Source organism: Chanos chanos, chromosome 5, assembly GCF_902362185.1.
Source record: "Chanos chanos chromosome 5, fChaCha1.1, whole genome shotgun sequence".
Taxonomy (NCBI): Eukaryota; Metazoa; Chordata; class Actinopteri; order Gonorynchiformes; family Chanidae; genus Chanos; species Chanos chanos.
This window is the reverse complement of record NC_044499.1, coordinates 38725020-38752030: the sequence shown is the minus strand read 5'-3', so window position 1 is coordinate 38752030 and position 27011 is coordinate 38725020. Positions and strand designations below refer to the sequence as shown.

Here is a 27011-nt window from a genome sequence, read left to right as displayed (position 1 = left end):
AGCGTATCATTTTAATGACTGAAAATGCAATACATGAATGTCCAGCTTTAACAGAATTCAGTATCAGTCTGGTGGTAGTGTTATGTGGCTCTGTCCTTGGTGCTGAAAAAGCTGCTTCAGTGTAGTGCCCTTTGGTGTGGTCCAAACATGTCCAGGGACTGTTAAGGTGCTGTCCAAGGTCCTGTTGTGTCAGGGGAAAGATTTGATGTAGAGCCAGGCACTGTCTCCTCCTGATGTCTTGTACTTGTTTTATTCCCTCCGATTTCCTCCATTACTGACTGACCACACACACACACACACACAAACACACACACACACAAACACACACACACACACACACACACACACACACACACACTCACACAAGTTTGTATTCATATCTAAGTGGGGAATTCCCATTCACTCCCAGTTTCCTGTAAGAATACTAACCTATCTCTAACCCCCACCCTAACCCTAACCGTAACCTTAACTCTAACCATGTTTTGACTGTTTTGGTTTACCAGTAACAACAATATACTTTAGAAAAACATATTGTTAACTTAGTGGGGAACAATACTTTGTGCCCCACGCCGATTTTGAGCCACACACCGTGAGTGTACAGTCAGGTTGCAAACTCCAGTAAGTTAGCTTTGCCTGAAACACACACACACACACACAAACACAACACACACACACACAATATGTACACAATATCATTGCAAAGTGCAATGATGTTTTATCTTACAATAAACAAGTCTTACATTTCAGGTAACATGATACCAGAGAGATCATTCACTGGTGTTTACATCATATACACAGAACTGCAGTGACAATATGTACCACACATCAGCCATCCTTTGTGCTCTGCTGTCATGAATGGTATGCGTTAGACGCTCTCAGAGGTGATACAGTTTTTGTGAAAACTTGTAAAAATCAGTTGTCTTTCAGCATGGAGCTATCATATACAGAGTCTCTTTAGAGCTGTGATCCAAGAATGAAACTGCTTCAAGACAAGAGGAATAACTCAGATCTCTCTTTGTGGTAAACAAACAAATAATGAGAAAAAGAAAAATGAAACATCAGCACCTGTACTAAAAATATCTGTACCGCATTCTTTTCACTTGTGTTGGCCCAAATGCAGCAAAGCACTGAAAGCATATTCTCAAATTAAGCACGGAGCCCCAAACAAGACAAATACTGATCTACCCAACCAGCCCAACTTGGTGGATAGGAACCATTGAATTATTATCCAGCTGTTGAAAGTCAGAGCATTGTTTTCATCTGATCACAATGCGTTACCATTGAGCTGACTTTTTCATTTGAGTAAGACTTGGGAAAATACTGGTCTTTTTCATTTCATTCTTCCCACATAACAACATGTAAATTCTTTTCCTGACTGCCTTCAATAGACCTTAGCTATGATATGAAACCCCTAACTGTTTCTTTTTACCCAGTGAACACATAATTCAACCCCTAGTAACTTCCAAGCACATATGAAGCATTGAATATCATCTGTATCCATGACACATCACACACACACACACACACACACACTCACACACACATACACATGTACTTGTTCATTCAGGTGTGAGAATTTGTGTTCCTCTGTCACCTGTATTCAGGACAGTTCACTCTTTTCCTTAAAGCTGGTTGATCGTTTTTGACACAGATCTGGAACCTGAAGCCGAAGACTCACAGTCTTCTTTGTTACACGCTACATGAGCTCGTACTGCACAGAGCTGTCACTCTGCCAGAGATTTTCATAGCACATATTGCCCATACTCTCCAGGGTCTCAGTGTTTATTCTTACTTAACATTTAATGCAATAGGCTGGATCTTTATTTGTCGTTACGAGTATGGATAATACTTTGGGACAGGTTCCATTTTTTTTTTTATTTAAGGTTGAAAGAGATGTGCTTCCATTGACCTAGAAAACATAGCATCTCAGGTAATTAAAATGAAACTTTGCATGTCTTACAACTAAAATTAGTCGACAGTATGTCTGAAAAAACTGTACACCCTTCATTTGTCAGGAACTATCTAGTGTCTCTCTCACTATATTTGAGTCCCTTATTTGAACATCAAATGGTACAACCACTAATTAAATCTAAACTAATACCGATGTTGTTTTTACCACTTTATTAATGACCAAAATTTAGTAAAACTCTGTTTATATATGATTCATCAATAACATCTCAGTAAGAATTAAGAAGAAAACATCTAATAATTCTGCATGCTTGCACACACTCACATGCAAATTGTTTACAATACCAGGCTGTGTTATACATCTATTCATCATAAGAACTTAATTAGAGGTTTTGTGTATATGTGTTTATACACACACACACACACACACATATACATACATGTATACATATATATGGATGAGGTAATATTGAGTTTCCTTGCAACATTTTCTTTATCTGTTTTAGCACACTGTTAACGTTCACTACACCTAATCCGCTTTAGAGCTAAAGGAAGACTCCAATCATCAGTTGGAAATGAGATGCTATCACTTCCCACCCCCTTACTGTGGTATTAAATCTCTTTTCTGGTAATTGGTCTTTAAGTGCTATCTTTGAGGATGTCAGTGAACACAAAAAGGCAACAAGCAGGATTAAAAACTTCAGATAAACTGCCCTGAGGAGACAGAGGAACATGCCACAAAAAATCAATTCTCCAAGGGAGAGAGAGAGAGAGAGAGAGAGAGAGAGAGAGAGAGAGAGAATTTAGGCCTTGATTCCCCATGGTCAATCTCCTCTTAATTATACAGTACAACAAGTGAAATGCTGTGTTGCAGTGAAATGATTGTGGTCATTAGCCTAATAGATCTGCTTGAAGAGAAAAACAAACATGTGGACTGAAAGGCATCACTGTCATTTGAGAAGAGATTGCTATCAGTAATGTGCAGTTTAATTTTGTCAAGGTTTAATTTGGAGACCACGTCTGCGCTTGCATTGAGAGCTGACAGGAACATCAGTCGATTGCCCTGGTGTCTGTCCACAATTGAAGTCTCTCTGACTAAACATGGTTTATGTTTCCATTTTGACAAAAAAGAAAACAGGGATAGCGCCTGTCTGAAAATGTCAATGGATCCATTTCAACACTTTAGATATAGTGCATTCCACATATGCCTATGTTGATTTGACATAAAAATGAGCTCATGAATTAGATGTCTTCCGCCAGTGTTTACTTATAGAATACTATGAAATGCTCCTGTGCCAGTAATTGCAACAGTACAATAACTGTAGTGGAATAATAACTGTCCTCATAAGCTCGCCCTAAAATGTCCCTACATTAGCAGCGTTATGAGTTTTTTTTTTTCCAATGCTGTAAACCTCATAGCCCTTATGTTAGTCTGCCTTTTTTCTTCTGCAGCACCAAATTTCAGGAGTTATTACATCATGTAAATAGATTGATGCCAAAATAAATGAAACACTTAAGTAAATGAGGTTGACACCATATATTGAAAGACTGAAAGTAAGTGTTTCCACACAGGTGTGATTCTTGAGTTAATTAAGCAGTCCCATCACGCTTAGACTCGTGTATTACGCCCAAGCCTTTATGAAGCCTTTATGTTTGCCAGTGAAATGGTGCAATAACACAAGCAGTGATCTACTTAGCAGTGAAAAGATAAATAAATAAACAGTCATATGGCCAGATGAGTAATCTGCAACCCTGTTTTCCAAAAAAAAGAAGAAGAAGAAGAAGAAGAAGAATGCCAAAAGACAGGTAGTGGTTCTGTTAAGGTTTGATTTGTGTTTTTCTGCTATGGATTGAGTCGACTCAACACCTTAAAGGGCTAAGTGAACAGCAGGAAATACAAAACCATTCAGACTGATCATGTTCATGCCTGGCTATCACGTCAGTGCACGGTGAAGTGTTTTTATCCTGATGGAAACGGCCGCTCCTGGGACAACAAAGTCTCCCATGCAAAGGGCATGACTAATCTATGACTGGTTTGGTGAACATGTTGACCATATGCTGTGGTTCCCAGTCACCAAATCTCACACCTATGGGAGACTCAGGCAGTGTTTTCCATTACCACTAACCAAATGCCAAACAATGGCATTTATCACATCTCTCCAGTAGAACTCCAGAGTCCTCTAGAATCTATGCCAAAGTGTACTGAAAGCTGCTCTGGTGGCTTGTTACAACCCATTGCCCCTTTAAAATGTATTTGAACTCGTCCTTTATTTTGGCATTTACATGTCGTGATGGTTCTAGTGTCACAGGGAGCCGTTTAGAGCAGTGTCAGTGGTGTGCATCACTGTATGACATTTTGCCAAAATTGGTTGTTCTTTGTGTCAGCGTGATTTTTCTTAGTGTTTTCTTCATCCACTAGTTGGAAATGAGAACTCTCACACTATTTCAGTACTTTTCCTAAAATCACGGTCTTACGGCGGGATGTGACATGTTGTGTGAATACAGATTCTCTTTGCAACTTGTGCAGATTTGTCACGCTAGTCCTTATTAAATGGAAAGCTCCTGACATTACACCAGCCCTGCTTTTCTGAAGGGTAGTATGTTCAGTAGCAAAGGCAGAAGAAGGCCGAATGATTCTAAGCTTGTTAATAGCTAGCTCATTCTTCGTCTTCCCCATTTTTTCCCATCTTTTGCACGTAGTTCCAGTAAATAATTAGATTTTTTTTTTCCCTCCAGAGGGCTTGAGTCTGACTACCACACACACACACACACACACACACACACACACACATTCACACACGCACACATACATTCTACATTCTCTCTCTATTAAGTAGGCTAATTTCTTTGCTGATGAGGGAGTCTGAGCTACTCTGACACAGATCAAGGCATCTCTAACAGGGAGGATTAAACCAACTTCCTGTTCTAATCAAATCTGAAGGAAAACGCTTTTCACTTTGGTGTTCCTTGTCCAGTCTCCCATATCTCCTGACATTTTTTTTTCTTTTTCCCAGAGGCAGTTGACAAAGACAAAGAAAAAAAAAAGAAACAAACAAAAGAAAAGAAACCAGTGTGGAATGAATGTGGCTAGTATAACAGCAGTGGATATTATGATTTTGCTTGGCTACAATAGCACCATATTTGAAGGCTATATTAAGGGATATCAACTGACATTAATGTTTTTTAGGCTTTCCATCTGAATAAATTAGATGTAGGACTGGAATTAGTTCACATTTGAGTCATAGGTGTAACACCATTCGTGGCATCAAAATAAAGCAGCTACATAATCCCATGAAAGGGACATCAAACACTGGTGAGTACACAAATGTCAATATGTACTTCTGAGGTTTTCGTGGGAAAACATCTGCACTTGATGTGGTAGCATTCTTATCCTCCATGGAACTGAGTCGCCATGATCTCACAGATGTCATTTCATTCAAAAATGTTACATCTAAGGTCACGCGGAACAGAACTAATGGTGGTCTAGGGTATGAGTTAAGGATAACAATCATGTAACGTTTTGTAGTTTAATAAAGTTATGAAACAGAAGGATTAGGATTTTATGCTGAATTTAGATTTTTTTTTTTTTTTTTTTTTTAAGAAATACATATTTTACCATTTTCTCATGAGACCAGGTTAATACCAGAGCACAAGCAACATCAGAGTTATTTAATGAAGCTGTCTTGAGTTACTAAAATATTCTTTGTTTATCTATATTTATAATATCCAGTGTTTGTAAGTTTGTTATTGTGTTTATAAATCCTCTGTGCTTTTGGAATGAAATATTTCCTTAGTTCTGATATATTATGTCTCAACAAAACCTATGAGTACTTTTACATGGGCGTAGAACACAGTCTTACCAACCTTACATGTTGTCATTTTGAAGTTTCAACTCAAGATTTTTGTTTTATAAAAATAACTGGCTTTGGAGATCAGTAATTTTCAGGTTTTCTTTCTGCTATCTGTTTTAGTATAACAACAAATTTGTCCACTGAACATTTTTATTACAGTAAACACTCGGAACTTATGCATGAAGATGATTCATGTGGAAATACTTTTGATTTAAACATGTTTAAGCATTTCTTATTATTATTATTTAATTCTCTGCAATTTTCTTACAACTTCTTAGTCAAGATGGCACAGAAATACAAATTCTTCAATGTTCAGCCAATGCACTTATTTTACACTGTAAGTTGAATAGCGCGTTTTCTCCAACTTTTGCAGCTTTCACTTCCCAAAGACAGCAAAGACAGCAGAAATATGCATTCTTACTTTCTTTTCACTGAAGCATAATAACATTATTAAACGACTGTGAACATGAAGAAGAGATACCAGAGTGGTTCGGCTTCTAAATAAAGGTCCCCACATCTCTCTTCATGATTTAGATCATTATGAGGCAACTGCTCCTTTGCTTCTATTATAACACACAGGCTTGAGGCTTGGCAAAAGAAAGAGAGTCAAGGTAATCACCCGTAATCCTTTTTTGCTCACCCAGGAGATTGTCCTCCTTTGGAAGTTCACAGTCAGTCACTGAGGCCAAGAGTGATGCTATTGCCCTCTCCAACATAGAGACAGAAAGAAAGAGGGGTGAACAAAAGGCTACCCGCCTTGTTCAGTCAAAAAGACCACGGGTCAGCCAGTCTGTTCTTCAATTAGGCTTTTAAATTAACAAACCCATTTCCCCAGACACCTCAGGCAAACCATTCTGTGAAGTGACAGGGAGGGAGGAATTGTGAGAACTCAGGACGCTAAGGGTCATAGCAAGTCAAGGAAGTGTTTTCAGCGTTCATGACCTCGTGGATGTGTGCGTCTGACAGTAAGAGACACCGAGAGAGAGAGTAGCGACAGTTATGAATGAGTCACATTCCACATATGCTCATTCACAAAATGCATCACTGAGAAGTTGAAGCTAAATATTTTTTGAGAGAGAGAGAGAGAGAGAGAGAGAGAGAGAGAGAGATTGTAATGTCATATGCTTTCACTCCCCTGTTTAGCTAATATTACAAAGTCAGATATCAGCTGAAAAAAAGGATTGTGATTAAACACACTCCACTGAGAAACTCCAGACTATCCCATTTGCTGCTGGCAGATTCATATTTCCTCTTGTATGCTTACCATTCGCAAAAAGTGCACTCTGAGTGATGGCAAAGAGGAGGCACTTCCTCATGACTAAAGAATGAGGGAAAAAAATACACAATAAAGGTCAGACCATCAGTCTTTGAGCTGTTTTAATGGAGCACATGGCTGTCTGCCAAGGCCTTTGTTGCTGTAGGCAGGTTAAATAATGCACCTGCTCAGGATAATGTCTTCTAGAAGGTTCTTAAAGATAGAGACAGAAACATATCTATAGTGAAAACAGTTTGAATGTTAAATAAAATGATGGTGTGAGGGAGATTTGAGATTGATATTTGAGATGTCGTGGTGATAAATATCCAAATTTGGTTTTGAACTATGATGTACGCTGTAGCATGCTGGCAGATATATTTCATAGCAATGTGAAATAACAGCAGCAACGGCCGCTATTCTGGTTTTCATCTCTCAGGTGCTCGGTCTTTCATTATTTATTTTCATTGTGTTGTTCGCTTTTTATTTTATTTATCTTTTTTTTTAATTAATTTATTTATTACATGCCAAGGCACAAAGGTCCAGCAGCAGCAGTGTGGTATCATCAGTATCTTCAGATGAAAGGCAAAGTTGCCTCGCTCTGTTTCTAACACAGAGAAGAATTTGTCAGGTTCTCACTATAGGCGGCTGTTGTTGACAGATCAGTCATGGTCACTGTAACGCTGAGAAAATTCATTCAGGTTATGTTTTCTCATGAACCAGCATACAACCAGTTTTGTGCTGTGCTTTACTGTTGGAGAGTTCCAGGTCTTGGTACTCAGAAGATACAATGATACTATTTTGGCTATTTAGCATTAACATGTATTGCTTGAAAATACATACGAGTGTTTTTTGAATATTTGAATAATCCATATTTTTATCCAGGTTCTCTTCATTCTAATTATAAAAATGAAGCACAAACACAATCCAGTCAGGAGCTAGGAGTCTGGATAGAGTGTATGGGAACTTTATGGTTTCTACTGTCATATACAAGCACTCAATGTGACCTTTATATTGTGTGTGTAAACGTGTGCATGTTTGTATAATGAAATGGTATCATACACTTATTAGTGGAAAGAAGATGATCTAAAGTGACTGTTTATGTTATCTGCTACTACTGCTACTGTTGTCTTTTTTTTTTTATTCTGACAGGTGACAGTTAACCTCAGCTGGCCTGGATACTAATAGCATTAGCTGCTTTTGCTCACTCCTTGACCCACTTCTAAGGATCTAATCAGCTCAAGTCCAGATTATCTGTTCCAGTCTGTCATCTACAAAGCCTGAGTAGGAAGAGATCTGTGAATTAAGGTTTAGTCACAAAGCACAGCTGCTTATCTTAGAGACAACAAGATATCAGAGCATGAGTTGTACGTAGACATTTCTCACCAGTATTAAAATCATTAAAAAAAAAAAAAGAGAGAGAGAGAGAGAGAGAGAGAGAGAGAGAGAGAGAGAACCGTGGTAATTCTTAGCAAGAGGGGAAAAAACTTTTTATAAATATTTCTGTATGGTTATTTATAGGAGGCTATTATCTAAATATAATTTCTGATGCACAAATATCTCTTTTCTTTTTGTTTTGGTCTGATTTGAGTGGAGGGATACTCATTAGCATGACCGTGTCCATGCTAATATTTTTTTGTGATGTCTTGAGCACTTTTATTTAATAAACATTGTCACATTCGTGAAGTGTTAAGTCAGAGCAGAATGATTCTGAGTTAAAAAGCAATCCCTTACTTGGCATTAGCACCTGTAGCTTTCCAATGCTCTTTTATCCTAGGCTCTTTACTCTATTTAAGTTACAAGAGGGGAAAACCGATTGAACAGATTTTGGCAGTAATCATTGTTTTTTCCATTTCATCTTGATTCAAAAGCCCAAAACAAAACAAAATAAATCTAGAAATAGTACTTGCTGTATGTTTTCTACCAGGACTTCATCCCTTTTTTCCTGAAACGCATGCCTGAATCTTAGTAGTTCCCCTGATATTCTGAAACACTGGGTTTACCTTGAGAACAGTTCACAAGGTCACCCAAACAACAGTTCATTCTTCTGTTGGAGCTTCTTCCTGTGGGGTAAAAGAAAAAAAAAAGGAAATAAATATGAGACTGAGAAAGAGAGAGAGAAAGGAAAAAGTTGAAAGTGAAAGGGGAGAGGGAATTTCTTTTTAATTCTGACAGACATTGGAGGAGGTACGTGTCTCCATGTCTCCCAAAAGCTGGCATCATCTCTAACCTCTCCCCAATATTTTTGTCCTCTTACCACCTTTTCAGCAAAACATTCCTCCATTTCATAACCTTTCCCCAATGTGTCATTCCACTCAGTTACCAGCACACATCCAGTTTACGTGTGTCTTGTAGCTAAGACATGCCCTGACCCCTGCAACATGGCTCTCATCACTCTCTATTTCATAACTCAGATTAGAGTGGAAGAAACCGTGGTAGTATGGGAGTTGTGTGACCAGTTGTTGAGCAATACTACCGTAGTCAGTCTATATTAAACTACAGGCATGACATTTACTGAACTGATGCAACTTTACTGAATGAAGCCATGAAACACAAATTAAATGCTGAATGTTTCTGTGACTTGCAAGTTCCTTTTTTCTCTTCCATTCTATTTTCTTTATTGTTGTTTTGCATGTTTGCATGGTTTTATTGTCCTTTAAAATGGATTATACAATACGGCAATACAACAGACAAAAACCTTGTGTGCGTGTGCGTGTGCTTGTGTGTGTGTGTGTGTGTGTGTGTGTGTGTGGGTGGATGGGTGTGTATCTGTGTATCTGTGTATCTGTGTGTGTTATTGTAGTGATAAACATGATTGAATAGATGCCTTAGAAGGCTATATTCACCATTCCACCAAGGTTGTGCAGTCATTTGAAATATAATGAAAAGTAGAGAAGGGCTAGCCTTGGCATTGAAAGACCCTGAGAATCAAGATAGAGAGCATACCAGAGAACCTATTTTATGCTACGTGACTTTTATCTAAACTGTCAAACAGCCCTTGAAGACAAAATAAATACATTTTTAAATAGTAAAAGGGAAAGACCCATATCCAACCCGAACAATCAACGCTAATACGAAATCAAATCAATGTAATCTTTAACAATCCTATCCTCACTACTTTTTAACCCTATTTTTAGCTACATTAAATGTAATGGGTTCCAAAAAAAAAAACCTATGGGAGACACTCTTGCATTTTGTGGATTTTTTTCCCCTAATAGTTGAATTTCACCAATTCCAAAGCCTTTTATTCATCTTTTCTGCATCAAACAGGTGTCTGTGAAAAGATTGAGGAGTCCTTACAGTCTTAACATCTGTGCTTTATCCAGGTATTATCAGGACAGCCTTAGCCAACATGGATCGGGAAGCGAGAGAGCACTATGCTGTGGTGATCCAGGCCAAAGACATGGCAGGGCAGGTGGGAGGGCTGTCTGGCTCCACCACTGTCAACATCACACTGACTGACGTCAATGATAACCCTCCCAAATTCCCCCAGAGTGAGTAACACAGCCATATTTTATCCAATTTCACAGTGGTATACACCATCCTCAGAGTGCAGCAGAATGTTGTTGTTGTTGTGGTTGTTGTTGTTGTTGTTGTTGTTGTTGTTGTGTATGCTGAAAATGCTGATTTGGATTGGTCAACTATTGTCTAAAAAATACATTTTGAAACACATTCTGAGGTCACACAATGGTGTTGTGATGTTATTTCATTTTGAAATGAGATAGGACATATTTGGATAATCTGTTTTTTTAACCACCACTGCTGAGTGCAAGAGTAGCTATAGGCATCTGATCAACTTCGCTTCAACCTTCCCCCTATGTTGTCATTGCCACACTTAGGGTTGTTTGTTCTCTGTTCATGTTAGATAGACTGAAGATACACACTTACTGACCTTAAAACATTTTTTCCTCTCTCTTTGAAATGACTGTTTGCACCAACACTTTTATTTCAATGTATTTTTGATATTTAGAGCCAATTATCAGCGGGGCTTTTCTTACTGCCATTAAAGATGTTAATATACCTCCTGCTTCTTTGGATGCTCTCTCATTACTGTTTGACTCATTGTGCTCCACAGTAGCATTTTTAATAATTAGCCGGTGGAGAGCAGATGTTGGAACAGCATGCATTAAGCGCAAAGCAGAAAATTATGTGACATGACTTTATGTTTCGCCTCTTCAATATCAGCATCTATTTTCTTATCAAAAGACACTATTCAGTTTTGGTCTCAAATGTGTCCTTAAAAGACATGCCCACAACAATGGGCATGACTCTCACTAATGCTAATACAGATTTTGTTTTTTTTTTTAAAGTCCCTTAAATGAACACAAAGCTCAAACAGATTGAATGTATTTACATGTCACTGTGTGAAAAAGAAATTAAATCCTTCAAATAGACATAACTCCAAAACATTCTGCAGGAGAGAAAATGTACCTACGTGAGCACCTTTGTGAATGTGAGTGACAGAGCTCTGGTGAATGCAAAAAAATGTTTGATTTATGTTTATATGTACGTAGAGAATTACCAGGTGTTTGTACCAGAGTCAGCACAGGTGGGCAAACCGGTGGGGAAGATCAAAGCCAACGACGAGGACGTGGGGGTCAACGCGGAGATCAAATACAGCATCTTAAATCCAGAGGGCGTGGCCATGTTTTCCATCAGCACAGACAGAGACAGCAGAGAGGGTATCATAACTCTAAAAAAGGTACGAAAGCATTTCAGCCTACGCTCTCAAGACCGTCAGCACATTTATAATACAAATATGTTTCAGTATCAATAAAAACTGTATTTTTCCACACCAGCTGATTTCCAGTGATTTAAATGCACCTGCTGTGAATTGGATAATTCTCTTTTTTTCACAAATTTGTGTGACGCTCTTGTAAAATGTGTATAAAAACAATAAACACAAGGTAAGCAATTAATTTAAAATCAGAAAGACTAGTCAGGGAAAATACTCATACTCTGAAGGACGAAGAAAGATAATGTTCAGAATGTGCTCTGATGGAGGCTGCCTGTCAATATCCAAAACTCATTAGCATCTTATTGCTTATGGACCTTAGCTGAAAGAGTAAACAAAAATAAGATTAAGAACAGAATCATGAACGTTTTTTCTCCCTTTGTACTTCGAGATAGGAGGACTGTCCCCACAAGCAGTCTTTTGGATATTTGAGTATTTTTGACTGATGGTGCCAGAAAACCACCAAAATAAGAGAGACACCAACATCATTTTTTTCCTAAGATTTTTAAGCCACTACCAGGCCACTCAACCCCTATCACAGTCAAGGAGTATGCATTTTCAAACACAGCTGATCCTAACTGATGGTGTGTTTCCATCAGAGTTCCATGCCAACATTATCTTAGTCAGTGTTCCTACTGAATCGTCAGCAAGATGTTTGTCACGAAAGCTCCTGACCCTTCCCTAAGTCACTGTGATCTGTTCTTCTTGCCGTGATAGCCAAATAATGGGTGACTGGGCCTGTCCAGCGCTTTTATCCTTAATTAACTCAGGAATTTAATTAATGCCTATCAGAAAGCAACTTATACTTTCAGTATGCTGGTAACCCTCAAATTCAAATGTTTCCCTTTGCATTAACAGAAGAACGACAAGAATCACAATTCTTCCAGTGAGCAGAAGGTCTCTGTACCTCCCCATCCTAACATGATAACCCCCCACTGCACAGAGATAGACCGATTATCTCACAGATAAGCTGTGAGATGTGCGTTGATAAGGTGAAAGTTCACTTTGGGAGTGAAACGGTTTAGTAAATGATGCTCTTCGTCTTCAAAGGCCTTTTACCCACTGTACACACAACAACTTTCTATAGATCAAAGTTCAGCCTCTAAGCCTGGTGAAAGTGCTATTCATCCAGACTCAATCATTGGGAGAAATGCTATCTTTCAAACCTGTCACGAGCAGATATCAGTGAGGTCAAAGAGTGCTCTGTGGTCCCACTGAAATGACATTTTGGAGGCAACATCTTAACCTGTGCCCTGAAAGATAAAAGAGAGAGACAAAGAGAGAGAGAGGGAAAGAGAGAGAAAGAGAGAGAGAGAGAGAGAGAGAGAGAGACAGAGAGAGAGAATAGCGATATAATGTGTCCAGTGCTGTAAACTGTTAAGTGAGAACAGTTTTACCTGACCACAGCGCTGTCTGTATGTGTTAGTCAGTATAGCTATTTGTGTAATCTCTAAATGTATGTTAAACATGGATACTATCTCTGAGTATAGATGTATGTGAAACTTTGCAGATGGTCACTTGATGTGTGATCATTTTATAGAACATTTACTAGAGAAAACAACTGTTATTCTATCATTTTCCATTTCATTCTAAACAGCCTCTGAACTATGAAAAGAAGCGATCATACACTCTTCACATTGAGGGGGTTAACACACATTTGGATCCACGATTCTCCTACCTGGGCCCGTTTAAAGATACAGCAACCCTAAAGATCACTGTGGGAGATGTAGATGAGCCTCCTGTCTTCTCCATGGACTATTACATCATGGATGTGTATGAAGATGCCAAGATTGGCACAGAGGTGGGAGCAGTCACAGCACGGGATCCTGACAGCAAAAACACCCCTATAAGGTAAGACACAAGCATACGCGTGCACACACTCATGCACGCGCGTGTACAAACACACGCACACACACACTGCACACACACACACGCACACACGCACACACACGCACACCACACACACACACACACATACCTACAGGCTGACTCATATCTCATTTAAACTCATGAAAACAAAAATGTGCTCGAAAGTTAGTGTGACGCAAGGACCCTCTTACAGTGGTATAAATCTCTCTGGAGGACACAATTAATTAGTGCAGTCAGAGTTTCAAGTCTGCGCCTTACTAAATTGGATCTTAAAAAACTCATATTCACTTAACCTGAAAAACAGCTTAAGTGGAGGTAAAGTGGCTCCGACTTCATCTGAGATCAGCGTGTTGACTGATTCACTATCCCATCTCTGCCCCCAAGATATACTGTTTAAAATAATAGATTTATTCATTTCACAATCAAGTGCAAAGAGAGTGACATCTTGCACACAGGAAGTCTCAAAATCTGTACTACATATCAGGCAATGTGGTCATATCTTTTTCTTTCCTTTTTTTGAAATAAAAGAAAAAGAAAAAAAATCATTTTATGGTTTGAGAAAAACACAGGAGAGGAAAGGGGAAAGAAAAAGGGGGGGGGGCACAGTTAAAGTCACATAAGAAGGTTATGAAATTTCAAAAGATTTTCTGTAAACAAAAGCAGGAGGAAAAATTTCCATATGAAAGGCTGTGTTGTGGTCTCTTACCTCCCCCATGTCCTCTCTCCCGGCTGTGTATGCCGGCTGCGCAGTCGCTAAGACAATGGAGACTGTTTGGATGACTCTCAAATGAACCACAGAGATAAAGACAGAAATGTCAGAATAGTTTTTGAGTAGCTACTGGAACGTGTCTAGTGCAGAAATTTGCCTTTTGCTCTCTCTGTGAAGTCTAATTGTCTTCTTCATGCTTTGCTTTATTCCATTCTAAGAAAAAAGACACACAATTTGTCAGGAGTGAAACAATCCTGCTCTTTGTCAAAGGATTAACCTTAATGATTTGCTTTTTTTTTTTTATGTGTACACACTCTGTCTCAAGTGCGTCTCTCTCACTCTCTATGGAATCCTTTTATTTTCAGATTACATTGGGGTAATTAGTACTAGTACATAAACAGAGTAATTTACCACAGAATTTGTTTAGCAATAACATACAACAGAGTGTGTTTTACTGGGTTCATAGTCTAGGCAATGAGGCACCTGACTCTCTGATGCAAAGATGAGAATGCTCTCCAGCAACTTTGAAAGGAGCTTAGTAATCTCCAGTTCTTCACTGGCAACAAGCTTCATGTAAACAAATGTTTTCTCAATTATTTTCGGCCCAGATATTCATATAGTAAGCAAGATTGTGTTGTTTAATATTGTATCAATAGTGTGTGGAGAAATACAGTAAACCGAGTAAAAATGATGAGGTATTAGTGTTATGGTGTCTGTGTCTTTGCGCGCGTGCGTGTGTGTGTGTGTGTGTGTGTGTGTGTGTGTGTGTGTGTGTGTGTACATGCGTGAGCTTGTGCAAGTATGCGTACGTGCGTGTGTGTGTGTATATGTAGTCAATGCGTGAAACAAGATGTGTATTCACTTTTCCTGTATGCAAGAAGCTGTGTTAATTCTAAGATGAAGGATGCATTACAGCATGACAAGCCTCTTGTAAGTGGCTTATTTAACTGTAAGTGCTGTGCACTAATACATTATGTCAAATGATATTTTTCTCTGTCATTTTTCTTCTTTCTGCTTTGCAATTACCTCTTTTACAGTCAAAGTTTGCCCAAATTACTATCTCGTGTTTGAAAACCACAGTGTTAAATATACATCCCTGGATAAAATGAACAAACAGTGGAAGATTTTGCCTTTTCCAATTCACTTTTTTTTTGTTTAATTGTTTTTCCAAGAACTTTTTTTTTAAATTTTTTTAAAGATTTTTTTTTTAATTTTTTTGGAATCATCTGTCATGTAACACCCCTTTTCATGCCTTTGTCTTCACTTAAACCACAGAAAGCACAGTTGTCAACAACAACAACAACTGAACTTGTATAAGAATGACACCAAGACAAAGAAAGCCACTGTTTTCACTTTTAATTGTGCATCTTTTGTGTTGTAAAGCAAACTAAACAAGGTTTTATCTCAAAGCAGAATCTTTGTGTTGTCAGTTTTTATTTGCTGATAATCTGTCAGCAAGTCACTCCACACTCCCTCCCTCTAGCATCATCTCTATATACGGCACTATAAACACAGTGGGGTTTTTTTTGTTTTTTTAATGTACAGTAGATGACAGTGGCAAAAAGTTCATGTAATAGTAATGACCTTTCTCTAAATACAGGTATTTCATTGAACGTGGTTTGCATGCTGATCCTTATTTCGACATCGAGGCAGACAGTGGGGTTATCAGAACCACACAGCTCCTAGATAGAGAGGACACGCCCTGGCACAACATCACTGTCATGGCAACAGAGAGAGGTGAGTGTCTTTTTCTTATTCAAAGAAGACTAACGTCGATATTGTCGCCTAGCATTACCATGAGTTTAGAAATGCCATGTCGATTTGGGTTAGCGTGTTAATGTATTATGTAATAGACTCTATCTCATCTACATGTTCCACTTGACATTTTTTTTTCCATAAGTGGTGTGAATGAACTTTACTCTTTAAGTTTAATTATATATGGTACTTTTATGTTAATATGTGTGATATGCCATAGGTATTGGGACTGTGTTTTACCCTTCACTGCAGTTTGTGCAGTCAGTTGAGTGTGTGTGGGTATTCAATCTTTTTTTTTTCCCAGAAACAAGATACTAGTTCAAATGAAATCATGATATGAGGATTAGAGCAATTCCCAAAATGTTGATAAAAATCAGAGAGACGTCAGAGGTTGATGTGAGTCGATTCACATCTCCTCCCTCCTGTAGATGATATCTAAGTAATTACCCTTTCCCCCAGCTTTCGGCCTGCACTAATGATTCACTAATGGAGTGAGTGTCCTTATTCACAATCATATTCCACTAAAATCCAACAGCACATGTGGAACAGTCATTTGGAACGCTGTTCAGAAACATTTTTATTTTCTCTTCATAAAGGACTGCTCATAGAGGTTAAGATAAAATAAAGAAAGAATTGGTTGGCATTATTGTGTTTGGTATTGGAGTACAACTGAACAGTTGGGCCTTGTTGAAAAATATAAGAGAAATTGTGACATTATTGGTCACTGACTAAACAAGTGTTTTGCTCTTCTGAAGCCAGGTTAAACTTACCACGATGCATTGAGGGGCTGCTTTACGTTTAGCTTTTTACAAAGTGTTTCTTTTTGTAGTCAGTAGTACTTGAATTGGAGCAGTCCTTTTCTGCTTTTTTTTTTCTTTAACTGCATGACTTTAATGCGCAGGCATATCAAATGCATCATGTGTTCTCATACAGAGCTGACAGATCTAAAAAGTGCATTCTCCCGCGCCTCCAGCTACAGTGAGGATGAAACACATTTAATAGCAAACAGTACACAAGCACTACAAATCAAAAGACTGAAAACTTGTTATTTCACGCAGTTCCCTCTGAAATACTTCACAAGTTCAAAAAAAAAAAAGTTAGGGGATGAGAATTCACAAGAAGTGAAAAGTACTTAGAATTACAGAGAGGAAAAAGAGGGATGGGTAGGAAGTTATGCGAGAAAGAAGGCAGAGAGTATGAAAAACTGGAAAGATCATTTGGATAAATCCCCTTTGCTCTGTACTAGGTGTTCAAATATTCTCTAGAGTGACACTTTAAATAGTGTGACAAAAGGAAGCCGTACTCTGTTTCCATGGCAATTGAGACAAGAGTGAAACCAGGTGTGCTTGGCGGGACACTGACCTCAGCTGGGAGCCGTTACCGTAGTGACAAAGACAGGGGCCTCGGCCACGAAGCAACGTAAAAAGTCACTTCACATGGCTTTAGCCTGGCACAATATTTTTATTGGGCTCAGAGAGACCAATCAAAGATATCCACTGGCATTAACTAACCAGCAATCAAATTAAAGGGGATCTGTAGGATCAGTGTGATAACAGAGAAATAGTGGGGGGAAAAGCATGTGGGTGTCCACATCATCAGACAGAGACAACCTCAATCAAGGTGTAAAGTAAGACATCTTAAATCAGGAGCAATCCAAAGGCTTTCTCTGATAGGAGTGGTCTGGTGATTTTCATAAAAGATGCAGAAATCCATGTCTACATACTATGTATCCCAGTACTGAGGTGTTGTCATAGTTATGAAATCTAAGAGATGCCAACATTAATGAAAAAGAAAAAGAAATAAAAAGAAAACAGATTTGAAGTAATGAATTCCTTAGAGCACTTGTAGCACCTAACTGAATGTTGTTCTAATCTTTTGTCTTAGCTTTCTGTAATTAAATTTTAAATGTCTCTAGATTTATTTTGCCGTGTTTCAAATTAAATTAGTTTGGGCTTAGCCGACTTTGATGCATTTCTATTGGGTAATTTAGATACTGGTTATCAAAACTGGCTAAATCCCACACCAGCCTCTGAAGAAGATGCATAAAAATGAGGTTTTGTCTTACCTTGCTTGTCAGCCCAGAAGAAAACAATAGTATATTCAAATACTGCATCTTAAGAGGATGACTAATGATCATTTAAAACAGAAACTGTATTGAGTTGAACCAATCTGAATTCCCAAGCATTTTATATTTCATTTAAATCACTACTGTTTGATTTTATATTTATAGTTACCGACTCATTGTCCTCAGAGTGCACAATTAAATACAGATATTGAAATTGATTAAATGTATTAATTTCCGTTATTTAATGGAGTGCCAAATGTTGTGGAAATAGTCATGGCACCATTGAGTTGATTTTTGTTTTGCTGTTTTAAATACATTTGCTTGTTTGCAGATAACCCGAGTCTTGTGAGTCACGTGCCTGTGACAGTTCAGGTACTGGACGTCAACGACAATCCACCAGAGATCAATACAGAGGAAAACATAATTATTTGTGAAGGCACAAGACCAGGACAAGTGAGTCTGACATAGTCACACTGACACAAACATACACACACACACACACACACACACACACACACAAGTCACAATATAAACCTGGCTGCATATATCATTCACTTTGTTGTGGTCTCAAAAGACAGAGAAGGAGATGGGGGGACGTCTGTTTTGGAAATGTTTAAAGATATAAATAGGGATAAGAAAAATAAAGGAAGAATGAATGCAGAGTGAGAGAAGCTGAGAGACCTGGGATGATGGAAGCATAGGAAAGACAGGATGGATAGAAAGGGAGAGCATGAAGACAGCATACTAATCATCAATCATTCAGAATGAGGATCCAAGCAACAAAGCGTGACTGCTCCAATTCAAAGCACATTCATATTGTGCCCTATGCAGTGTTTTGTCGTTTAAATTAGGAGCGTTGCAGAGATGCAATGCATGCTTACAGACAGACTCAGAGAAAATTAAGAGATTGGAAAATGAGAAGGAAGGGGCATTGAAGGGTCATAAGGGCTATAAGTTAGGCTGACCAAGTCTTAGGGAGAAAGCAGATACAGTGCTTTGTTACAGTCTGAGCAAACAGATAGACCGTGCACATACTCTGAAATATTAGTAATACGTGAAGCAAGTGATGTTATATGTTATTATGTTCTGGTATATGTGTTAAAATACATTCTACAACTCACCTCAAGCTAACCTCCAAAGTCAGCTACAAAGTATTTCAAAACTAAAACATCGTCAAACATTTTGCCATTTTGACTCAGACATCAAGTTTAAGCTCGTAGAGCTGATTCACAGAAGGACAGCAGGCTAAAAAAAACAAATCCAACACCTTGTACTCAGGGCTAAAAGTGACACTAAATGGCTCTCTGTCATCAGAGGAATAAATGTGTGAGAGAAGCTACCAGGATAGATGACTTGGGGTGACGAGGCAGGGCAGCAGGACAGGAGGCATAGTTTAAAGGCCACCCTGCTGATCTCAAGTCAGTCCCCATTAACTGTGAGCGAGCGTTAGAGCACAAGACCCTCACCTCACTGGCCCCTTGAGGGCTTCCTCCAACTCACAACAGACTCTTCGACCAATTAAAAAGACAAGGTGGCAAAATGGCAGTTGGGTTGCTATGACAACCACCTCCCACCTACCTGGTCTGACATTGCTCCAAAACTCTTGCACCATAAATAGAGAGAACGTAGAGGACCCAAGCTCATTATGTTTGATATTAGAGAAGCTGAAAGGGAAGAAAATAGAAAGAGTGCAATATTCAGAGTCTAAATATCCAGATGGCTCCTAACAACTGGTGGGATTGACATGTGAGGTCTGATTTACATAATTCCGCAAAAAGAGACTTTCAAAGTTTAGAGTGAAACATGCAGTGAATTACAATGTCTGCAATATTATAGACTAGTCATGACCGGTGATGACTATAGTATTGGTCTCCTCCCTCTCCCTCTCTCTCTCTCTCTCTCTCTCTCTCTCTCTCTTTCTTTGTTGATGTTAGGTGATACAGACCATTACTGCTGTGGACAAGGATGATTTTGCGAATGGCCAACGATTTTCCTTCTCCTTTCCAAGCGACATTCCTGTAAATCCTAACTTCACACTTAAGGACAATGAAGGTATTCAAATGTTCAGTTTATTGTGTATATGTTGGTTTTAATCACCGTACAAAACAGATACTCAGGCATAAAGACAAAGAGGTTGTAGTTAATATTTATGCTGACACCATGCGTATGCAAATGGGTCTATCAACGCTCACTCCTCCCTTTGGGAAAAGCACTACATCAGCTCTTCTCTGCAGTCAGTGTATTTGCCTAGCGATGTTGACAAACATTTAGGCAGCAATGAAATGTCTGGACTGAGTCGGGCATTAGACATGATATCGACAACTGTTTAGATGGGATAACAGATAATGTCTATGTAATTACAACAACGTTAATGAGGTAGTTAACCTCAAAAGACTCTTCAGGACCTCCTTAGCTCCTTTTATCCTGTCATTGTTCGACTATTCACCACTTTCTAACAGCACACTGAATATAAAGTAAGGGCCATGAGCTCCAACTGTTCTCTACTGCAGTATGTTTCTTTCTCAAATGAAATCTCTCTCTCATATTATTTGAGTTGTAAAGCTCATTGTATGATTTTCTTCAAGTATTATAATACAGATCAATTTGGAAAAACCTGCCTATAAAGTTTCTTTGCTGTGATTGGCTTACATTAGGTTCAGCACTTTAGATAAAGCCACCCTCATTCTTCCCCACCCTCTCATAATGCTGGCAGTCATCTCAGTGTTGCTGGGTGTGTATGTGCACCAGGACTCCTCTTCTGTTGCTGTCGAATGGATTACCTGCTTGCCTTGCCACTGAGCTGCCTGTCTTAATGTAATATGCCCAGGGCCAGTGGCTAAAGGTTGCCTTAGAGACCACTCTTGTCCCAGGTGCATTCCCTTGGGTTTGAGACCTCAGTGCAGTTATCAGTAAGGCTTTTAAACTCATGCCCAAGCAGACCCCATGGGACACTCCCCTCCAAGTTGGGGCAGCAGTCAGCGGGAGGGATTCAGTGAGGTTGGTTTAGGATGGATCAAGGAATCAAGAGAAGCAAGAGAGAAAGACAGAGAAAGCTAGATCGATGTGATAATGGAAGATAAGACAGTCTATGTGCTGAGAGGTGTTTTTTTTTTTTTTTAGTTCTTCTTTCCCTTTTTCCTACTGAGCTCTCTGCAGCGATGTTTGCTTGCTTTCATTTATCCAAGTGGCACTCTCTCACTCTCTCTCTCTCTCTCTCTCTCTCTCTCTCTCTCTCTCTCTCTCTCTCTCTCTCTCTCTGCTTTGATTCCCTTCCTATGGGTACTGGATGTTTACCAGTCTAAGTAGAGAGCTTATCGGTTCGTGTTGTTGGTGGGTTGTGAAGAAGAGTGCTGAAGCTTGTAGGTACGAGTGTGTCTGTATGGGGAGTGCCTCCCTCTAAGGCAACAATAAAATACTTGAGTGACTCAAACATATTGAACACTTTGCTGTTATGAACACTTCCACACAGACATTTTTCCCACTCATCTTTTTTTGCTCGTTTAGGACGGTTTTTAATGAAATAAGAAAAACTCTCACTGTACGATATTACTGCCTCAAAACCTTTTGGTCAAAATATTATTTTGCGTTCAGCTCATTTCCAGTCATTGTCAACTGAATGTCATCCTTAGAAATGAGCTGATGAGACTTTTTGAGGGACTCACAATGATCTCCTCTTTGTATTCACGCACTGACTCCCTAAAAATAGGTTCAGTGTAGTTGATGGGACTGGTTCCCATCAAATACACTGTTGAGAGTATTCCTCAAATTGTAACTGATATTTAAATATTGTGTCTCTTAGTAACTGTACACAGCACACAGTAGGTTCCAAACCAGTCTTCTACATATTTATTTCTTAGCTTTAATTTCAAAGGTCTGGACATGTCCATTCCACAGTATCATCAAGGATAATTAGAGCGCTAATATTCATGAACAAATAAGTACCTCTTTCTAGGCAAAGACCATCAGTCAATGGACAATGGAAAACTGCTTTTGACCGGAGACATGTAATCTCGAAATCACCAGGATGCTAATGAAATTCTCCCTCGCATCCACCCACCCATTCACCCACCAACCCACACACACACACACTCACACACACACACACACACACACACACACACAGACACTGGCCTGCAGGAAATGTCTTCAACAAACTGCAGCACTTTGCTTGAAATCATAATGCACTTATCTCCTCTCCCTCTCTCTCTATCTCTCTCTTTCTCCCTCTCTCTCTCTTTCCCCCTTCCCATCATCCTTTTGCATAGTCTTTTTTTTTTCCTTTCACTTCATCTTGTCATTCTTTCTCATTTTGTTGTTCACTCACCTCTGTCCCATACTTCTTCTTTATCTTATGTTTCTTTCTGCAACAGCCTGTACTTCCTTCTCTGACTCATGTGGCATTTTGCTTTCATTCCTCTCTCTCTCTCTCTCTCTCTCTCTCTCTCTCTCTCTCTCTCTCACTTTCCTAATGACTCTCGCCTCTTGGTTTCCTGGGGTTATATGGAGACGTGTTTTCCATACTAACTTAGAGACTGTACTATCCTTCATCCTTAAACCATGTTAATATGCAGTGTTGGTGCCAGTGTCAGGGAGGGTGTTTTTGCCTTGAGAGGCAAGTATTTGTGCCATGTGAGCACTTGCTGGAGCCAGTAAACCAACACTACCATTAAAATATATTATTATTGCTCCTCTCTCTTATTAGCACACAGAATCCGTTAACAGGTGTTCCTTAAGTACTTTTTACCAAGGAACATATGACAAATTACCAGTTAAGGACCAGTGAAGTGATTGGTGGGGCATAACAAGTCTGTCATGCTCCTGGCCAGCTACTATCAGTTGATCTATCCCTTCACTCCCAGATAAATACAGAAACCCCAAAGTTATCCATTTGGATGGCCTGAAAGGTGAGCAGTGATTACTGGAGGTTTAGAAATGAGCTGATGAGACATTTTGAGGGACTAAGAGTGATCTCCTCTGGCTGGAAGTCAAAGGGCAGGGCACAGGGGAAGCCTCTTTCTGTCCTATCAATATTAAGACTGCTTTTGACCCATGTTAACAAGAGTGTAATTGTCTCCTGTCATGTCATTCAGAAATTCCTCAGTGCAGGGATAGAAGAAAATATCCATAAATATGTAAACACACAGACACACACACACATACACGCACACGCACATGCATGTTTTATACATATTTACACATATTTTCTTGTTGATTAAGTACAAGCAAATGCGTTTACTGTCACCAGTTGTCAGTTAGTTAAGATAAAAGTTCAAAATAAAATGTTTAAGAACAGCTTACAGCACCACAACTTATTTCACAAATTACATTGTCGTTGTGTGATGCCAAAGAGACACTCAAAACCAAAACCAATATTTATAGGTCAAAGGTTGTACCTCTGATTTAAACAACCTCTGTTTGAATAGATATTTCATGAACAAGTCTCAGTTTGAATGACATTTAGCACCAAGATTCTTAGTAAGCTTTACTTTTAGGGAAAGATCAATAGTTTTTGTTCTTTTTTTTTTTTAAGAATTCTTTTCCTACGTAGCAGAAGTTGAAAAGGTACTTTGAAAAACATTTCATGAAAAACCCTATCTCCACAATTACTCAAAATTAGGTCCCCCCTTGATCCTGCCGCTGGTGCAATATCACTGTCATGACATTTGCTTTTTACAGGCAATTAAAAGACAGCTCAGATCTCTAAACGACCCAGTTCCTTTAATAGATCAATTGATTTCTGAAGGCGTCATCTTCCCTCCCGTTTTGCATGCAGAAAGACCTTTTAGAGCCAGTGCTAATCAGTCGAGTTGAAAGCTCTGCAGTCAAGCTGTTGATATTTGGGAATCTTAATTAGTCTGCACCAGAGCCACATAACCCCCCCCCCCCCCCCCCCCCCCACACACACACACACACACACACACACAACATATCAGTGTTCAAATTTAACCATACAAAATGTCATTATGCCAAAAAAATCTTGTATTTCTCACAATAATTGCATTGTCAGAGAACCTATTCTGAGAGCAAAATGCTCCCTTAATTGGTTTTGAGCTGAAATTTCATAGCATGGAAATAATGTCAAGAGTCTTTTCAATGACTTAATGTTGTTGGGTGATAATTCACTCATAATGATTTCTTTTTTTTTCTTTTTCATTATGTATCATTCACACCTACAAACATTGATCAGAAAAAAGCAGATCACATTGAAGGTCAAAGACATTAGCCAAGGTCAAGTGGTGTTAGGCATGAGTGACAAACCGACTGTATGATTTTCTGTGACCGTTAGATCTAAATACATTTTTAAAAGTAACATTTCACTAGTTTAACAGCAGCAGTCGCGTGGATTTCACCTTTAAGCGTAGTGTTAGCGTTTTTGCAATATTCATTTCACACACAGCCATCCTGCGAGCCTCTCTTCAGGCTGATGATTCATCAGACTGCCGTACGCACGCTCTCTGTGTAAAATCATATTCATCCCAGCAATATACACACACTTATGAGTTTAAGGTCCCTGTTGAATACCTGCCCACTCTCCTCCTGTAAGTACCCAGATACAGTGTATAAATGGTGATTTGTTTTAAATCTGTATATGTTCTGTACGTATATTTGTATGTAAACTATGCCAACGGCTGAGTAACCACTAACCAGCTGAAATGGCTAATGAGCTACGGCTTCAACCCCACAAAGAAATCTGTATGGTGGGGAAACACACAGCTATTTCACAAGATGTTTTTCACAGTATCCTCCTAGAGCTCAAATACAACTCTATGACATGGTAACAGAACAGCACAGATATAGCTGACATAGTTGTGTTAAATCTGTATAATGACCTAATTATTCACAGTCAAATGGTACTCTATAGTACGTGAGATGACTGAATCAGTCAATCAGTCTATCTACAGGGACAAGGTCTTTACTCTTACCTCATTTTATAATCTTATTGTCACAGCCTGTTTATTTAGACCTGATTAGTAAGACCTGATAATGGTTGTCAAGAACGGGTCCATTCCCTTTTGAATAATGCACTTGCTCAAATACGTTAACTGGTCATTGCATAAGTAATACAAGTAGAGACTACTTACGTACAATTCAATTACTTTAAGTCAAGTAGATGCAGCGTGGCTTTTCTGTCATACATCAGAATGTTTGTGTGGATTTGTGTGTAGACACGACTGGATGCCAATGTATGCGCATACTCGTATGCACATACTTGAAAAAGACATCCCCTGGTCCCCTAGTATGATTCATGAATGACAAAGGATACCAATCGTATCACACAATGCTACAATATGTGTAAAAAGCAATGGCATTTTTTTTCCCTGAAGACTCTACTTTTCACTCTTCTCTCTCTCTCTCTCTCTCTCTCTCTCTCTGTCTCACTGTTTGTCCTAGCAATGCAGCCAGTCAGAATACTCTTCGAGCTAAAAGATTACTCTCGCACTCATCCAGAGGGGCAGTGGCAGTCTCACAAGTGATTTGGCTTTTTTGCTGCTATAATGATCATACAGAGGAAATGCCAGAGAAGGTGGTGAGAGGAAAGAGAGAGATGATAAAAAAAATGAAGCCATTTGGAAGTCAGTGGCTCATGTCTTTGCCTAACGAACCTGATATCAGGGGAGTCCCCAATGGCATACAGCAGAGAGTACAAAATGGTGGAGTAGAGAGCTCCAACAAAAAAAAAAAAAAAATATATATATATATATATATATATATACACACACACACGTATACGCACACAACAGAGTTAGCCACAGTGGGCTGAACATTTTCAAACCAACAGTGTTGAAATATGCTGCGGAGAGGAAATATTTTCTTTTTTTTTTAATTCTTCTTTTTTCAAGTCAGGCCACATTGTGACAGGGAAGGGCTACTCCCAGTATGATTAATTCCAATTGTCTGTTTTAAAATTTCATCATGTTTCATCCCTTTTTAAGTCGAGAACGATTAAATATTAACTGCACAAGCAACCCCCTGGTGGGTAAATATTTATCTACTTGCTTTCTGATTATTTGTCAGCCCCTCTATATGATACCCGTGCACATGTTTGAATGGGTTTATTAGGTGCTTCTCTCTGGCACAAAAAAAAAAAAAGAAAGAAAAAAAAGTCCTTTCTAGGCTATAGTTCTTTATTTAAATATGTGCATACTGGAAATGTGCTGATATACATGCCTGCATTTCAGAAGTTCACTGCAGGGGATACTGTTAACTAACGCAGTCTCATTCTTGGTGAGTGGTCCACGTGGGTCTCAAAGCTTCCAGTAGCCCAGAATCTTAATTAGCATATATCGGCACACAACTATGGGGGGGCCGCTTATTTGCATACAGAGGTTGAATGTGCACGCTGACCTTTGAAAGGTCTCTGAAACACACAGGAGGAGGCGTGCTGCCGCGGATCTGTTTTTCAGATCTGTACGCTTCCCCGTGGAGACTGTGATCATAGATATGAAGACGCTAACACAACCATTTTAGGACTGCAGCGCGCTGTACTGTGACAGACATCGCACCATCCCTCCCTCCCTCTCTCTCTCTCTCTCTCTCGCTCGCTTTCTCTCAGTGGATCCCTGTCTTGCAGGGTAGCTGTGATAAGGTTGAGCCGGTGAGTGTAAGTTAATAAAGCCTGAAGTATGTAGTGTCACATCAGCCGTCTGTCATTATAATTATTCATGGAGGTGAGTTGAGATTGGAGTGGGAGGTTTGGTCTCCATGTGTTCTCCATCTCTGAAATTGGTTTCAGAGATGCTTTCTGTTGAATGAAAAATCCCTCTTGCTTGCCTGTCACTGCCTTTCTCTGTGAGAGAGAGTGTGTGTGTGTGTGTGTGTATTTGTGTCCATCTGCAAACAAACAAATGTGTATGAATATGTATAGA

General features: G+C 39.1%; 1 protein-coding gene across 1 annotated transcript in view; it reads left to right on the top strand.

The window, feature by feature from the left end:
* LOC115811170 (cadherin-18) overlaps window positions 1-27011 on the top strand; it is a 50739-nt gene that overhangs the window by 18720 nt on the left and 5008 nt on the right. The window contains exons 4-9 of the mRNA XM_030773263.1: window positions 10338-10505; window positions 11526-11713; window positions 13344-13597; window positions 15925-16061; window positions 18476-18597; window positions 20079-20196. Coding sequence (XP_030629123.1) covers window positions 10338-10505; window positions 11526-11713; window positions 13344-13597; window positions 15925-16061; window positions 18476-18597; window positions 20079-20196 — 987 coding nt within the window. The remainder of the gene's footprint in view (window positions 1-10337; window positions 10506-11525; window positions 11714-13343; window positions 13598-15924; window positions 16062-18475; window positions 18598-20078; window positions 20197-27011) is intronic.